At 53.1% G+C, this 17,626-nt stretch overlaps 2 protein-coding genes across 17 annotated transcripts in view; both read right to left on the bottom strand.

The window, feature by feature from the left end:
* Positions 1–4,802: 4,802 nt before the first annotated feature.
* UQCR11 (ubiquinol-cytochrome c reductase, complex III subunit XI) lies at positions 4,803–7,836 on the bottom strand. Its single transcript, XM_021528238.4, has 3 exons — positions 7,749–7,836; positions 6,640–6,774; positions 4,803–5,053 (listed from the first exon to the last, which is right to left on the bottom strand). Exons 1-2 carry the CDS (start codon positions 7,796–7,798, stop codon positions 6,654–6,656), a joined length of 171 nt encoding a protein of 56 aa, XP_021383913.1. The 5' UTR covers positions 7,799–7,836; the 3' UTR covers positions 4,803–5,053; positions 6,640–6,653.
* Positions 7,837–10,498: 2,662 nt separating this feature from the next.
* TCF3 (transcription factor 3) overlaps positions 10,499–17,626 on the bottom strand; it is an 84,393-nt gene continuing 77,265 nt past the window's right edge. For all 16 annotated transcript variants that reach the window (XR_014950300.1, XM_085562624.1, XM_085562626.1 and 13 more), the window contains one exon: positions 10,499–17,337. The gene's annotated coding sequence lies outside the window, so the exon portion shown is untranslated. The remainder of the gene's footprint in view (positions 17,338–17,626) is intronic.

Below are 17,626 nucleotides of genomic sequence, written 5' to 3'. Positions count from 1 at the left end.
AATGGGATACCAACCAGCACCTGAATTCCAGCTGCTGTGGTCCTCTCCATTCCATTCCAGTATCCACATGCTGAGAAACACAAGACAGTCTCCTTCCCAAAGCAAGTCAGAGAAATCAATTTTCCTTTAATGAATGATGTATTAGTTTTTGTTAAGAATCCTGCTTGGAGCAGCAGTTGGAAGGGATCAGTGTCGGACACTACAGCAGGGGCGTCCACAGGAGTGTGTCCACACTCTCCAGACACCGCTCTGATCTGACATCAAACTCTGTGTCCATAGCCAGTGTTTCCTCCAGCCCTCACGTGGCAGTAACTTAGAATCCTGGAATACCCTGAGCTGGAAGGGACCCCCAGGGATCATCAGCCCAGCCCCTGTCCCTGCCCAGACCCCCCAACAGCCCCACCCTGAGCAGCCCTGAGAGCGCTGTCCAAACGCTCCTGCAGCTCTGGCAGCCTCGGGGCCGGGACCATTCCCTGGGGAGCCTGGGCAGTGCCAGCACCCTCGGGGGGAAGAACCTTTCCCTGAGCTCCATGCCAAGGCCTGGCACAGCTCCAGCCCTCGCTGGGCTCCAGGAGCTGTCCCAGAGCAGAGCTCAGCCCCTGCCCCTCTGCCTCCCCTCGGGAGGAGCTGCAGCCCCGAGGAGCCTCCCCTCATCTCCTGTGCTCCAGCTGAACGAGCCAAGTGCCCTCAGCCGCTCCTCAGACCTTCCCCAGCTCCGTGTCCCTCCTTGGGACACTCTCCAACAGCTTTGGCTCCTTCTGACCTTGTGGTGCCCGAAGTGCCCCCAGCACTGGAGCTGAGGCTGCCCCAGGGCAGAGCAGAGTGGGACAATCCCTCCCTGGCCTGCTGCCCCCAGGACAGGGCGGCCCTTTGGGCTGCCAGGACTCAGCGGTGCCTCAGATCCAACTTGCCACTGACCAGGACCCCCAGGTCCCTTCCCACGGTGCTGCTCTCCAGCCTCTCATTCCCAGCCTGTCCCTGCATGCCGGGCTGCCCCATCCCAGAGCAGGAACCAGCACTGGATATCGTTACACGTCACATCGATGGGTATTTCTTATTGCCTGTTTTTTCCAAGTCAGGGCTCACTCACTCGTTTCAAACTCCCTCATCTGAAAAGCAGCAGGAGATTGAAGGAGGATATGAGACTCTCAAGGATGCGAGGGAAGCCCACACCCCCACAACGGGCTGCAAATTGTCCAGACTCGGGAGTAGAAACTGGAAACAATTTCCAAGAGCCAGGTGCGCCTGTAGGTGCTGGGTTACATTTACTTTGTTTAAAAAGCTTTAAGATCCATGCGGGTGGAGGTGGTGTCTTTAATTTGATCGATGATGAGCTTTGCCCTGAAGGCATTCTGGCTCCCCTGGACGGGCCTGTGGTAGTTTATGTTGCCTCCTCTGAGCTCACAGGTAGGATACGTCTCGCTCTGCCATTGCTGTTATTTTCTGCAATCTTGCACAAAAGAGATGGAAAACTTCCAATTCCCACTATTGATCAAACCCACACTATTTTCCATAAATGCGCTTCCATGCCTTTTTTTTTTTTTCCTTTTTTTTTTAAATAGAAACACCCCAAACCTCAAATCTAGCTCATCTTATACTGTTGTAACCAAAAACTTGTACTGATGTGGAGCTCTGGAGTGCAAAAGGGAAACAAGCATAGTGAAACTTTCAGTGGTATTTTTTAAGAATGAACTGGCAGAGCTGGGAGCAAGTGGAGCTGTGTTTTTGGATGTGGAAGAGTGTCACAGCAAGTCTGTGGGAGGATCCCTGAATGTCCTCTGAACCCTGAGCTGAGGGTGTCAGGAGGTAGAAAATCAGTTTTCACTGGCAGCTGGCACCGGTTTGTGGAAGGGAAACATTTACTCTCTCCTAGGATTGCGTGAAATGTTTGGGTAGAAATGAACTCTTGAGCTGAAGGGAAAATATTCCAGTGTTCCTCTGAGAACACTGCCAAGGTGTGGTATTTGCAGGTAGAACCACCAGCTGAAAGTGGATTCAGCTGCTAGAGACTCTGTGTTGCCCCAGGATGAGCAGGTAATATAAAAAATCACCAAAATCAGTGTTGTCAGACGTGGAAGGAAGCAGCAGGATATCCTGACAGAAAAACTCTTTGATTTCACTCTGCAGGTTTGGAGCTTCCTACTCTGCATTCCCAGAGCCAGCTGAGGAGCTTATTCCAGAGCAGGATTTGCCACAGAATTCCCAACCCAGGAGCCCCAGCAGAAGCTCCTCCAGGAGGAGACCAGCAGGGGCTGTGCAGGCTCACAGCACCGAGGTGGCTGCAGTGACAAAACCCTGTCCCACGTCCACTGGTACATTCCACAGATGAAGTGGGGGCACCACCGCAAGGACAAACACTTGGATGAGGCAGGCAGGAATGCAAATCCCCCCTTTTCTCAGGGGCTGTTTCAAAGTCACATCATCAACCCAGAGCTGTAAATCCAAAGCCATCTCTGTGCCCTCTCCAGGTTTGGAAGGGGAAGCTTTTTCCCCATCTGTCAGGTCATTGTTTTTTAATTTGTTCCTCTAACATACGTGGCATTCATTATGAAAACAATTAACTGTTAAAAGAGAGGCAAAGCTAGGATATTAAAAATAAGAAAGATTACCCACACTACTTGAACAGTAATTATCTAACACAGACTTGCCCAAAAATGCAGAAGGTATTTTCAAGAGTGTGTTTCTTGCTCTTGCAGCAAAAGAAATATAGCAATTAAATCAGTTATACACTAATCCTATGGTTAATTAGCAATAAATATATCACTGAAAATGCTGCACAAAAAACAAGCTGAACAATCCCCAAGCAAATCCAAGGTCTGTACACTCGTTGCTGTGCTGCCTGTGCACACAGCAGATTTTAAATATGTATTTCTCCTTTCAGTATCTCATCTCACCCGCTGGGCACACCTCTACCACTGGGGCTTTGTAAAGGTGATTGTCACCACTGACTAGCAGCTTGGGGACATCAGGGTTCTCAGAGGGGTGGACACCACAGACCCCCAGCTTCAGGCTTCCCAAAGATCTCCAAGCCATGGGAACAGGTCACTCACCCACGGGAACACCAGGCAAAAGGCAAAACCAGGGAATTTCTGAAGCAGCAGGTTACACCCATCCTGCCCAGGTGTGTCACACAGGTAAAATAAGAGCAGGGACCGAGCTGTCCAGACCTGAGGTTACAGTCCTGCTGCTTCCCAAGAATATCCACTTTCCAGGCATAATCTGGCTGGAAATGGATCAGTACCACACCCCTACGTATGGCAGAGGGCTGCTGCTGTCAAACCTGCACTCTCAGTATCCTGAGGTTAAGGTGAGGCTCTGGCCTCCTGCAGGTCAGTCAGGAGCACTGCTGGAGCAGGGATGGGACGGCCTGAGCAATCAGCCCCGCCATCCCATTATTCCATATCCCAGGGAAGATGCCCCAAGGCTCCAGAGCTCCAGGAGCGTTTGGACAGCGCTCTCAGGGATTCTCAGGGTGGGGTTGTTGGGGTGTCTGTGCAGGGACAGGGCTGGACTGACGATCCCTGAGTCCCTTCTCACTCAGGATATTCCAGGATTATGTGATTGCATCTTAGTGGGCATAGCAGAGCATCAAAGGCACTTTTTGCATGTGAAAATTATATTCTTTGCCCCCAGTTGATGAACAATGATGATGCTGAAGCAACACTATGAAATTTTACTGTTATTTGAGTAATCCTGCATAGTGCCACTGTTTGGGCAGGTTTTCCAACAGTTTTTCAAAAAACATCCCTGAGTGTGACACAGCCCTGACACTGACACATGCGCAACACAGCTACAACTGGGATTTTCCCCTAAAGAGATTCAAACCTTGCATTACAGCCAAACATTCTAGTAAGATGAAACTGGGCACTAAGCAGAGAGAAAACAGTGATCCTGTTCTCAAACAGAGGAAGTTTGTTTGTAAATTGTGGTCTTTGTAAAAAGGGATAAACTTTTCCCCCCTGAGTCTGAGTCATCTGTGGCCAAGTGACAGAGACCAGAGCAAAATAATCCTCATTCTTCCTTTTTATAACAGCAAAAGACTCTCACCTAAAGGGTTGTGGCAGGTGTTTTCTAACAGCTAAGAACTCTCACCTAAATGTTTGTGTCTGGGGGTTGTTTCATCACCAGTTTAAGTTCACAAATAAATAGATCTATGAGTTGAGAATATAGATTATTCTTCTACTTAAACCCCAAATTAAGAACTGAGCAGCTCTCTGAACCCCTGGTTTTCATCCTGGTACAAAGAAAGACACCTAGGATTTGGGGCCTGCCTTCCTCAAGCCCCTAGATTAAGCCAGAAAAGATTAAAAAATAGACCATTTAAGGGGTCCATGAATTGATGGTAAAAACCCAAAATCCTTTCTTTAAAGTAAATTTCAGCAATCTGTTACCATGAAACTCCACAATATTGGCTGTGAAAAGTTAACTGTGTCCATGAGGCCACAGTGATCCAGGAGCCTAAAATCAACACATCCCTAAGAGTAGCTCAAGAGCTGTAATTGATAAAAATAAATCATCAAGCCCAGTATCCTAGCAGCCAGTGGTTGATTCCCAAGGAACCTGCACATGAGAAGAGGCAAATATGTGTCAGACCTGCCTTAGGACACACAGTCCAAGAAGCTGAAGATGTAACACAGTGCAACCTGGGATAGTGCCAGGTGTCCCGACCCAAACCAGTCTGTTTTTCCATCATTCTATAACCAAAAACCAAGCTAGGAGTCTGGTCTTAAGAATATGGCTAAGAAGGTAAGGCACACATACATACACACACACACACACACACAAAATCCCAAGACCCCAAGCCCCCCAGAAATCATTCACTTGGTTTATTTTGTACACCAGGTTTATAAACCATTCCCATCAAGGCAAGAGGTGTTGGGAAAGTGTTCAGAGGAAGTGGTCAGTGAGGGTGAATTTGCTCACAGCTGTTCATGGGAGAGACAGACAGACAGACAGACCACAGCTTGTTGCAGAATCTGTACTGGGCATTACAGGGTCACCCCAGCAGGGTCTCCTGGACGGATGGCTCCAGACACTCTTCAGCAATAAAATCCTACAACAAACACAGAGCAGTTGTTAAGCAGAGCTTCCTGCACAGTGCCACAGCAGCCAACATGAGAGATTTCAAAAGCCTCCAGGATCCAGGCAGGAAGTTTCTGGTACAGGAGCTGATCCAGGTGTGGGTGGGCAGGCCTGGAGTCCCCTTGGAAGGGAGCACAGGCCACCACAGACACATCCCTCTTCTCTGTTCCTCTTTCCACACTCACTAAATTCTTACTTCAAAATGGGAAACACAGGCTGCTGGCTCAGGAATAGAGCTCTGTGCCTGCTACTGACTATTTTTAAGTAAGGAAAACCCTTAGAAGGTAATTGAATTGCATAACTTGAGAGCTTTTCCACTTGAAAACTTCTCCATCCAGGCTGGATGGGGCTTGGAGCAGCCTGAGATAGTGGAAGGTGTCCCTGCCCATGGCAGGGCTGGGACTGAATGGGCTTTGAGGACCCTTCCCACCCAAACCATTGGGTGATTTTATGACTTGACTGTAAACATCACAATGACCCAAAATGCCTCCAGTTCAGCTGACTTCCAAGACAAGTTTCATTCCTCTCTTGGTTACAGAAGGAACTGTGCAATACAAAGTTTGCAAACAGTAAATTGTTTAAGCTGCAACAACTATTGCTGAAAAAGGAATAAGAAGTACTGTCTGTGCTTTCCAAATGGACTGACTTCCCTACAAAATACTGTGTAGCTGGAACACAAATGGCTCACTTTCATTAATCAACATTTAAAAGTAACTGTTATTCTAACCAGAAGAAACAACCACTGAGGTGGACAGACCTTCCTCTGGTCTCAGAGTTTCTCCATTAGCATCCTATAATGAATGGAAAAATCTTCCTGACTCCCTTCTATCTGCAGCAAGGAGTAAAGAAATCCAAAGCCTGCCTACTAGAAAGACTATGCAGTTAGAGCCCCTACAGAAGGATTGTCTAATTGCTGCTCCAGCTTTAGGAATGGTCAGACTTTCAGATCATTCAGAACAGCACTTCTGATATGTATTTAAAGAAGGAAAAGAACCAAAACCTTGAGAAAGCAAATATTTCAAGGAATTTGTGGAATACAATAACCAGCTCTGAAAATTCAATTTACTTTTAATACCAGTTACAAGGAGCAGAAAGGAGTCTGAATTTGCCTTGTCACAAAACCAGTCCTGAGCTTGCAGCTCTTCTGCTCAGGAACAGAAGTAAACAGATACATCAGAAGTAAAAAAAATTAGCTTGATTTGACCTCTTAAGAACTGCAGTATGTTGTGAAAAACCCACTGCATCCAAAATAATCACTTGAAAAACATATCCTAATGAATATTTCATCCTTCTGGTGCTCTGTGAAGCTCCATTAAAAAAAAAAAAAAATAAAAAAATGTGCCCCAGGCAAAGAGGAAACTGTCAAAAATCCACTGTCACACCAGCACACAGTTATTGTGTTCAAGTGTTCCAGGCTAGGCTGTCCTGGACAGGGCTCAGAGCAGCCTGGGATAGTGGAAGGTGTCCATGCCCTATCCTTCCAACCCAAACCCAACTGGGATTCTGTGATTTTATAATTCTATTGATTAAGCCAAGAGATGTACAAACAAAACTCACCATTAGAGGGAAGCTCAGTCTTCAGTTTTGAACTTGCCGCTGATGTAGGGAACATACTGCAAGATCAGCTTCCAGTCTGTGGCCCAGATCACGCCAACACCAGCCACACCACCCCATGTCGCCAGGGTGGGGGTCCTAAAGGAGAGACACACATCCAGGTAAACAACAAATTACCACTGTGAAAGTAGTAATTAAAAAACAATTTACCACTGTGAAAGGCCTGGCAGTTGCTCATGGCTGAGGTACCTGAAAAGTCACTTCAATCAGGAAAAGAGCTTAAAATTCCAGAATATCCTGAGCTGGAAGGGACCTCCAGGGATCATCAGCCCAGCCCCTGTCCCTGCCCAGACCCCCCAACAGCCCCACCCTGCCCAGCCCTGAGAGCGCTGTCCAAACGCTCCTGCAGCTCTGGCAGCCTCGGGGCCGGGACCATTCCCTGGGGAGCCTGGGCAGTGCCAGCACCCTCGGGGGGAAGAACCTTTCCCTGAGCTCCATGCCAAGGCCTGGCACAGCTCCAGCCCTCGCTGGGCTCCAGGAGCTGTCCCAGAGCAGAGCTCAGCCCCTGCCCCTCTGCCTCCCCTCGGGAGGAGCTGCAGCCCCGAGGAGCCTCCCCTCATCTCCTGTGCTCCAGCTGAACGAGCCAAGTGCCCTCAGCCGCTCCTCAGACCTTCCCCAGCTCCGTGTCTCAGCCACATCACCCGGTTCTGTCCCGCCGTTCCGCCTCCCTCAGCCCTGCAAAGGGCACCCAGGGCACTGCTGTATCTACGTCCGTGAAACAGCCAGCGCCGGGTGGGCCTCAAGCCCTTTCCCCGGCCCTCGGCCCCTCAGCCCGGCCCGAGCCCTGCTCCGCACCCGGCACCGTCCCCAGCGACCCTCACAGGGCGCGGGGGGCACGGGGAGGCCTCGAGCAGGGCCTCAGCAGGGCGTGGGGACGCCCCTCAGAGCCCCGCGGTGCGCGCCCGTGCCCGGAGGACGCGGTGAGGGCAGCGCGGAGCCTCGGGCCGGGCGGACAGACCCGGCGGGGCCAGCAGAGCCCGGCTCGCAGCGCACAGAGCCCCGGTGGAAGCGGGCCGGCCCCAGCGCGGCGCGGGCAGCCGGCAGCCCCTCACCAGGTCCGCAGCAGTTGCGCGTAGCGCGGCCCCAGCAGCTGGCTCAGCATGGCGACGGCGCCGCCTCAAAGTCACCCCGAGCGGCGGCGGCCGCGGGGCCGCTCCGCGCACGCGCGGGGCTGGAGCGGGGCGGGCCCGCTCGGGGCTGGGGCCCTGAGGGGAGGCGGGCACTGAGGGGAGGCGGGCCGCCCTGAACTGGGGGGACACGGGCCGCTCTGAACTGAGGGGACACGGGCATTGAGGGGACACTGGCATTGAGGGGACACGGGCCGCCCTGAGGGGACACGGGCCGCCCTGAACTGAGGGGACACGGGCACTGAGGGGACACGGGCCGCCCTGAACTGAGGGGACACGGGCATTGAGGGGATATAGGCATTGAGGGGGTACACGGGCACTGAGGAGACACGGGTTACCCTGAGGAGACACGGGCTGCCCTGAACTGAGGGGACACGGGCACTGAGGGGACACTGGCCCAGAGGGGTCACAGGCACTGAGGGGACACTGGCCCTGAGGGGGAACGGGCACTGTGGGGACACAGGCACGGAGGGGACACGGGCACTGAGAGGGAATGGGCACTGAGGGGACACGGGTCACCCTGAGGGGACACGGACATTGAGGGGACACGGGCACTGAGGGGACATGGGCATTGAGGGGACACAGGTGACCCTGAGGGGACACGGCTGAGGGGACAGGCTGTTCTCACACCGCAGGGAGGACAGCAGCTGCCCTGGGGGAACAGGCTGCCCTTGCACTGGAGAGGGGACATGAGGCCTGTCTTCGCACCAGAGAGGGAACAGGAGCCCTGAGGGAACGGGATGTCCTCAGGCTGGAGAGGGGACACGGGCCCTGAGGGGTGGCAGTGCTCCCGCAGTGAGCTGGGACTGCTTCTCGGCCTCTTGTGCTGGAGGGAAGTGCCCCCTTCCCAGGGTGGTTTCCCCAGAGCCCATCAGTGCCCCTGCAAACTGTCCTGTCATGGCCAGTCAGTCTCCCCCAAAGGAGAGGGAGTTTTCAGCCAGGTTTTTCAGGAAAGGGTCATAAAATCACCATCAATTCCATAATGTTCCCCAGGCTCTGCTTGGAGCCTGCTCAGCCTCTTGTGAACATGCAGGAGGAACTCTGGAACAGACACCCTAGAGCAGCTGTGGCTGTCCCTGGATCCCTGGCACTGTCCAAGGCCAGGCTGGACAGGGCTGGGAGCAGCCTGGGACAGTGGAAGGTGTCCCTGCCCATGGGATGAGCTTTGAGATCCCTTAGAGCCCAAAGCATTCCATGATTCTGGGATTGTCTAGCAGCGCGAGCGTGATGTGATGTTTGCCCACAGGATCTGGCAGTCTCATCCCAGCTCATCTCAAGCTGATGGTGACTCGTCTCCAGGGAGGGAGTGCTGGCAGGACACTGCCCAGATCTTGGGAAGCTGTGTACTATCAGCAGCCCCTCTTGTTGCTCCTTGCTCCTGTCCTCACCAGCTCTCCCAGCCCAAGCCTGCTCTGCACACCGGCACTCGTCTGCTTTATGCTCCACCTTGTGCATTTGTTGAACATCCATTTTCCAGGCTGCTCCCAAGCACACACTTCTCCCTCATCTGGATCTGAGTTGTAAACGGCTGGCACAGGCTGCCCAGGGCAGTGGTGAAGTCGCCATCCCTAGAAGCATTAAAATAATACGTGGATGTGGCTCTTGAGGACATTTTTAGTAGTGAACATGGCAGTGCTGCCAGGTTAATGGTTGGACTGGGTAATCTTCAAAGTCTTTCCCAATTTTAATGATTCTGTGATTTCATGGTGGAGTGTAAGGAAGGGCTGTCATTCCATGCACCCAGAGCAGCTTGGGAAGGGCAGAGCTGCCTCACTGCTGAGAGAAGGCACCCAAAGCTCAGGGAGATTTAACCAGCCCCTGCCAGAGCCACTTCTCAGTTAGGCTGGTCCGTTTGTCCTGCTCTGTGCGGACAAGCCTCGAGCCAGAGCAGCGCAGTGAGAGCACAGGCAGCAAGCCTGGCGAAGGAAGGCTGCTTCCAGGCAGATGCCTTGGCTCTGGAAGTGTCCAAGGCCAGGCTGGATGGAGCTTGTGGCAGGGCGTGGAATGAGATGGGCTTTATGGTCCTTTCCAACCCAAATCAGTCTGCAGTTCTGTGAAAATCCTGGGGGACCTTGGAGCCCAAAGGGCAGGAGAATGGGGCCGGGGGGGGAGTCGGGCTCTGTTCCCAGGGAGCAAAGGACAGGACAAGAGGAAACGGCCCCAGGTTGTGCCAGGGAAGGTTTAGGTTGGATATTGGCAGTAATTTCTTCCCAAAGAGCGTTGTCAGGTACTGGCACAGGCTGCCCAGGGCAGAAGGGTGAAGGCACCATCCCTGGAAGTGTTTGAACAATGGATGTGGTGCCGGGGACATGGATTGGTGCTGAACTGACTGTTGGACTCGATGACCTTGAAGGTCTTTTTCAGCCTTAATGACTCTGATTTGATTAATTTCTCCCATCACCAGTCTGTGCTGGGCTCCTGGATGGACTGGGTGCATTTAATTGGATTTAAGTGGATTTTTTGTGGGTGCTCCCCAGGGGCAGAGGCAAGGAAACAACAGTGATGCAGTGGGCAGGATCTACACCCAGAGCAAGTGTCTGAAAACCTGTCTGGTGTTTTCTTTTGGTGTTTTTTTTTTTTTTTTTTTTTTTTAGTACAAGGCAAAGCCTTTATTCCAACTTTTCATTCCTAGGGATACAACATCTGAAGGACACACATGGCGATAAAAAAAGTAATATTGTTATAAAATGTCACATTTATTGCTACATTACTGTTATATACAGGACAGTTCTCAAAATCTACTTTAAAAAAGTTAGGATTATTTAAAAATTCCAAATAATCCAGCCAGCTGTTTTGACACTTGTATAAAATTATTTAAAAAAATGAAAACAATTCATATCTTGAGGCACTCAGAAACACAATTTCATCCCCCAATTGTGATTCATTTCAAAGAGCAACGCATTTCCCACCCCCAAATACTTTATTTTTTTTTTTTTTTTGCTGGGTTAGGCATATATATATATATATTTACTATATATATAGTTCAAAACTATAATGTGTATCTGATTTAAGAACAAGGATTTCAGCCACTTAAGTACATCTGGATTTACAGGTAGGCAGCATAAACATCAAAAGCAAGGACCATTTTTTATTTTAAAGGCCAAAAACCAAAAACAACCCATAACTTTCTACAGGGTTAAAAATAAACAACTTCTGCAGGCATCTCCCATCTGCTCTCCCACCCCCCATTCCTACAAAAATATAAAGAACATCCCAGGAATGCTTTGTTTCCCCAGAGAGCTGGAGCACCCAACAGGTCATTCCCAGCTGGGATCGGCCCTGTCCTGCCTCAGCAGGTGCCTCTCCCCTCTCCTGGCACAGGGACCGAGGCTGCTGCCTCCTTCCACGGCTCCTTCCCTCCCTGCTGGCTCCGTGCTACCAGGTTTGCCCAGCAGCTGCTGGCTTCGAGTGATTTGGGAAGACGTGGTGCTGCAAGGGGCACCCGCGGTGTCCCCAGCTCGCTGCCTCCAGGAGCTGCACGCTCGCCGGGCACATTTCGGGGCTGCAGGGCACAGCTCAGGGTGAAGGGCACAGCTCAGGGTACAGGGCACAGCTCAGGGTACAGGGCACAGTTCAGGGTACAGGGCACAGTTCAGGGATGCAGAGTACAGGTCAGGGTGAAGGGCACAGCTCAGGGTGAAGGGCACAGCTCAGGGTGAAGGGCACAGCTCAGGATGCAGGGCACAGTTCAGGGTACAGGGCACAGCTCAGGGTACAGGGCACAGCTCAGGGTGAAGGGCACAGCTCAGGGTACAGGGCACAGCTCAGGGATGCAGGGCACAGTTCAGGGTACAGGGCACAGCTCAGGGTGAAGGGCACAGTTCAGGATGAAGGGCACAACTCAGGGTGAAGGGCACAGCTCAGGATGCAGGGCACAGCTCTGGGTACAGGGCACAGCTCAGGGTACAGGGCACAGCTCAGGGTACAGGGCACAGTTCAGGGTACAGGGCACAGTTCAGGGTGAAGGGCACAGCTCAGGATGCAGGGCACAGCTCAGGATGAAGGGCACAGCTCAGGGTACAGGGCACAGCTCAGGGATGCAGGGCACAGCTCAGGGTGAAGGGCACAGCTCAGGGTACAGGGCACAGCTCAGGATGAAGGGCACAGCTCAGGGATGCAGGGCACAGCTCAGGGATGCAGGGCACGGGGATGCTCTTTGGCCAAAGGCCTCGGTACCAGGACACCCCCTTTGGAAACAGAAACCCCTTTGCTCTCCTGAACTGAGCTGAGACGTCCTGGGGTGAGTGTTACAGCCTTGCCCCTCCACCATGGCACAGGCTTGGCTGGGCCAGGGTGGGAATGCAGGGCCCTGAGGAGCAGGAGGGGTACAAAACCAGGGAAACAGAGATACCAATGTGGAGACCCGCGACAGGAGTGCCCTTGGCCCGGAGCTGGGCTGCAGATGGACACCCAAGGCTTGGCAGAAGGTCACGAGGAGCCTGCACCATTCTCCCAAGCAGAGCTCCCCTCCCTGTGGGAGTCCTTCAGGCCAAGGCACAGCCGTGCTGGCTCCCCAAAAGGGCTCAATTGTCCTGTGCTGTGGGACACGGGCAGCACCCACCCCCCAGATCCTCCTGCCTGCACCCAGCTGATGGGCAGCTGCTGGGACGGGCTGCCCCTCTGCAAGGGATACAGCTCAGAGATGCTGGCTGGAGAGACTGGGGAGCGTGGAAGGGAAACTCCTTCAGGCTGGAGAGGCTGAGGAGCGAGCAGCCTCAGCCAAGCCCGAGGCTCAGGTGTCAGAACAGGGCAGTCTGGGCAGCAGCAAGGTGGAACAGAGCCTCTCCTTTCGGGGGGCTGGGGGATGAAGGACGCTGGCAGAGCCCCACCAGCATCGAGCAGAAGGCACAGGAGGATGAAGGGTGCGTGGAGGAGCCTCAGGACCAGGCCCTGCCCCCTCCAGTTCAGCGCTCAGTATGAGCTGGGTGTTCCTACAGTCTCATCTGCCCCCTCCCAGCTCCAGAGCACAGATGTCAAAATGCTTTTGGAGCTGCCAGGAAGGAATCTGGACCCTGAAGGCAGCAGGGAGCAGGAATCACGGACAAGAGCAGAGAGATCGGGCTGGGCTGGGATCTGCAGAGCCCCGGGAGAGGGGACAGGGATAAGATTTGCATAGGTTTTTAACAGGGCAAAGACCTTGTGCAAGCTCGGGGTACAGAAAACAGGCCTTGCTATTGCTGGTGCTGGGCAGGAATGGGGGAGCCCAGTGGCCAGGGGTTAGCCAGCACTGCAGGCAGGGGCTGAAGGCTTGTTGTAGCTCACCTCCATCCCCAGCTCTGCTTCACCTCCCAGAAACCAGGGATGGAACTGGAGCTGGCCCAGGCTCCCCATTACAGCACAGCAGGGCCTGCAAGAGGTTCCACTGGCCACCAAGTTGGCAGCAAAGCTCGAGGGGTGCAGGGCATTGGGGGTTTCCAAAGCCCCCACAACTGGAACCACCCAGCAAGAGCCCAAAGGCTCTGCTGACTTCAGTGGGGACACTGGTGAGACACAAAGGACCTTGGAGAGCAGTCTCTGGAATTACAGCCTCCTGAGGAAAGCACAGCTTAAGTCCATCCTTCCTGCCAACACACCTCTGGGGGCTAGCTGTGAAAGCAGGGGAGCAGAAGCTGTGGCTGGGGCTGTGAGTAGATCTGACGGGGTCATGGGCAGGAGTGACTGGCACACAGCTGGAATTCTGCTCCCTGGGGCTGTCAGCAGGAGCAGCCACGCTGCCACCACTGCCTGAGCACCAACCCATGGGAGGCTGCAGCTGCTTTGCTCTGGGGGAAAAGCAGGTGAAAAGGGAGAAGACAAAAGTCTGCAATGTTTCTGTTCCTAGACTGGATTCCAGGTGCCCCCCAGTAGTGTGGCACGCACAGCTTGTGTGCAGGGAGGCAGGGGGCTGGCTGAGCAGGGCAACAGGAGGCCCCTGGGCTGGGGACACAGGAAATGTCCCATGGCAGTGTCCCAGTTCTGCTGCTTCGCTGATGCAGCCTGGGGAGAGAGGAACAAGAAGCTGCACAGAAGGGAAGGCAGCCCCCCATCTGATGAAGGAAGCTTTGGGGGGGGCTCAGTGGCCCCCAGAGAGGAGGGCATGTGTCCCCAGGAGCAGCCATGCAAGCAAAGGCTGAGAGAGGAAGGAGAAAATGGAATAAATGGCACTGTACAGCATGTCACCCCTGTGACACCTCTCCTGGCAGCACCACTGCTGTGAGGGACACACAGACAGGCAGAGGAGCAGGTCTGGGGATCCGCAAGATCCCAAGTGGAACGGAGCAGAGCTGTGGGCTGGGGAGGGTTCAGACCTGGCCCTTGCTGGCCACAACACCTAAAGACAAGACTTTCATTGCTAAGGAGTGACATTTCAGGGCTGGCTGGTGGTGTTTTGGGGACAGAACCTGGCAGTGGTTGTTTTCAGAAAAGCCACTTTCCCTGGCAGGTTACAGGCCCCATGTTCACACTGAGCCAAACACACTGGCAAGACAAAGGCAATTTTTCCTTGCTGCTCTTCCCAATTGTTTCCAGAGCACCTGGAAAGCAGAGATGCCACTGAAGCCACACTGGACTGGCACACAAAGCTGTCACCCTGTGCCATCGAGGCAGCTCCAGGGACAGCACTGCCACCCCCTACATTGTGCTTTTGAGATGATCTCTCCAAACCCTCTCTGAGGGCTTGTGCTCAAGGATCTTCACCCAAGCCTTGCCACGGATGGAAGTTGGCTGGACTTGCTGTCAAAGTAACATCTTAAACCACCTAAATGCAGCTGAAAAGCCCCATTTTTGTTGCAATGTCTGAGGATTCAGGGATGGTGAGAAAGGCTCTGGCTCATCAGGATTCATCCTTAGCCTGGAGGACTAGGAGAGGATAAAGAAATTCAGCAAATTAGTGAACAACTCACAACCTTCTCAGGTTTCCAATTTTGTTGAATTTATGGATTTTTCTTGACTAGCCCCTTTAAGTCCAGCAGTCCATTATTGCCACCTCGAATTATTGGGGCAAAATCAAAGGGTTTGTGAACCACTTTTAAGTATTTTTTTTGTAGGGTTTCAAGCTTTCCAGAGCTGGGACATTGCTCCATCCCTCCTGCCCTGGGACAGGGGCACTGAGCCAGCCAAAACCCCTGAGCAGCGGGTACTTTGCAGCCCCAGACTCACCAGTAGAGCAGGAACTCTTATGGATGAGACAAAAAGCAGATGATGAGCCCTCCAATTTTAACTCCAGAGCATGAATGGGAGTCAAGGCTGTCACACATGAAGGAAAACTTCCTCCATCTCCCTGCCCACTGCTTCAGCACCCAGAATAGCCCCAGGGATGGAAGTGGCAAACCCTGACGAGCTGATTAGGCTAAAATGTGTCTGTTGACACAGGCAAGAAGCACCTGGGTTGCTGGAACCACTGAGTTTCCTGCCCTTCCCAGGGACAGAGCTGGGGCTGCTGAGCTCTCACCATGCAGAAGGAATGGTGGGAGCAGCAAGCTGGGGAAAGGCAGGAGCACCCAAAAGCTCCAGAGTGATGGTTGGACGATGGGGAGCCCCAGGGCAGGGCCAGGGGCAGCAGGGGCAGTCCCATCCTGCCCTGGCACTTGGAGTGGCTCAGCCTGGAGCTGCCACAGAGGCTGAGGCCACAGTGCCCACGTGTGGCTGGGAGATAAGCACTGCCCCGAGCACTTCCAGCAGGGTTTGCCAGAGCACAAAGCACGTGGAGGAGCACCAGGTTATGCCAAGAGCCTGGGGTTGCTGGGAAGTGCCACAGGACCTAATCCTGTTTGCCAGTCCCTCCCTTTCCCCATGCCAAAGCAACACAGCTTCCCCAGGAGCCCAGGCTGGAGCAGCACAAAGAGATGGAGCCTGCAGGGGAGAGGGGAGTTCCCCACATTCCCCCAGACCTGTAGCCATGTCTCGTGCACCATCCTGCCTGACTGGGCTCTGCAGAACTGGGAAGAACCAGGCACAAAATGTTTCATAATGGGAAGGAGAGGGAAAAAACAAGAGCAAATTCCTGGTGGATGTTTTTCCACGGCCATCTCCAGATCGGCTGCTGTAGCTCAGCACTGTCCAGTACCTTTTTGTTTGCTCCACACCTCCAGGGCACACAGAGGGGCTGCCAGGGATCCTCCTCCTGCTGGGCACACCAGAGTTGTCTGGAGTGACTGGAAATCCCTTGGAGTGAAGGGATAGCTGGCCCAGTTTGGCTGCTGGATGCACGGACAGGAGCTCCTGCTGCCAGTGCCAAGAGAGGAGCCCACGTGCAGGTGACGGTGGCCACTCACATCCCACAGCACAGTGCTGAGCTCCGTTTGCCTCCAAGGACGCCTGGCAGATGTGACAGCAGGTGACAGCGGGGTGTGAAGCCACCCCTCTCCCCGAGCCAGCATTTTGCATTTCCGAGGGCGGCGGCTCCAGTGCACGAAGGGATCCTGCTGCTGCTCGTGGCTTTGCCCAGCTGGAGCGAGCCGGGTCGCTGCTCCTCTCCTGCCTGCAGCATCCTCAGCCTGCTGCTGCCTGGTTTCCTCATCCCACGGCTGCCTCCGCCTCTTCCCAGTGCTCAGCTTTGTTCACTCGGTCTTTGTTCAGCGCCGCTCCTGAAGTGCCTCTGGCAGCTCCGGCCTGTTCCTCGTGCATCCCCTGCTGCTCTGCTCACCTGGAAGCGCCTCAGTCCCTTGTCCTCCTCCAGCTGCTCTCTCCCAGCAGCTCGTCCTCCCCACGGCCACGCTCCGGAACAGCCGTGGGCTGCTCCAGTCCCCCGTGGGGCCTCGGGAACAGAGCAAACCTCGCCGAGCACCTCGGTCAGTGCCCGGGGCAGCGGGAGCACTGCTGCCACGCGCTCTCCTGTCTGACTTCCTTTTCCCAAATCAGAAGTGGCCGAAGAAAAGAGATGGTGAATTCAGCACATGAGTTTGTTTCTTGTCATGGAAGGTACAAGCCAGGCAAGGAAGAACATTCCCTCACTGTGGCTACATTCGCTTTTAGTGGCTTTCTGAGCCGAATCTGAGAATTCCTCTCTTTATATCCAGTCTCTCTTAATACAATTTTAATATTCTGGTTGATCCTAAAGATGCAACATTAACTATAGAAACAGCAGCAGAAAAGCGGAGGGTACAAGACATGTTTTTATACAAAAAAAAATTTTTTTGTTGCTTACAAAACATATGCAAAAGAAGCTAAAAAAACCAAAAGGCATTGCTATTTGTTCTACATAAAAAATCTCATAACTAATGTTCTTTTTTTTTAAAAAAAGAAATATCAAGCTTAGGCACAATTTTGCTGCTGGCTGCTTGTGAACAAGCCAAGAGAACACGCCACCCCCTCCTAACTGAGTGATATGTATTGACTGTTCTGCACTTTATACTTAAGGCAATTTTTTGTTTCTGTTTTGTTTCTGACAAAGTGTTTTTTCCACCCCTTACGTCACGCCAGGATCCATCTGCGTGTGTCAGTATGAGCAGTACTACAGTTCATGGTTCAACAGGGTTGCAGGTCACACCGAGGGTTTTCTTCCTACAAATCTCTGTATCCAGAGGAACAAAAAGATCTACAAACAAAATAAAATAAAATAAAGAAAAGTCTGAAGTGATAGATGCCCAAATGAGAATAAAACTGTGCTCCTTGCACAGAGGGTCCCAAGGCTCCTGCTGCAGCTTGTCCCTGCAGGCTGGGCCGGGCTGCAGCTGAGCTTTGTCTTTGTTTTGGTCAGGCACCCCCAGGCACCCACTGGGGCAGGGGACACCAAGGGACTGTGTCCTCTCCACGAACTCCATGGGATCAGCTCCTGACCTACCACTCCTGGATCTGCTCAATGCCCCCACCATCGCTGCACTGCT

This window comes from Lonchura striata, chromosome 28 (assembly GCF_050655825.1).
Source record: "Lonchura striata isolate lonStrDom1 chromosome 28, ASM5065582v1, whole genome shotgun sequence".
NCBI classification, from domain to species: domain Eukaryota; kingdom Metazoa; phylum Chordata; class Aves; order Passeriformes; family Estrildidae; genus Lonchura; species Lonchura striata.
This window is presented reverse-complemented; position numbering and strand designations above follow the sequence as displayed.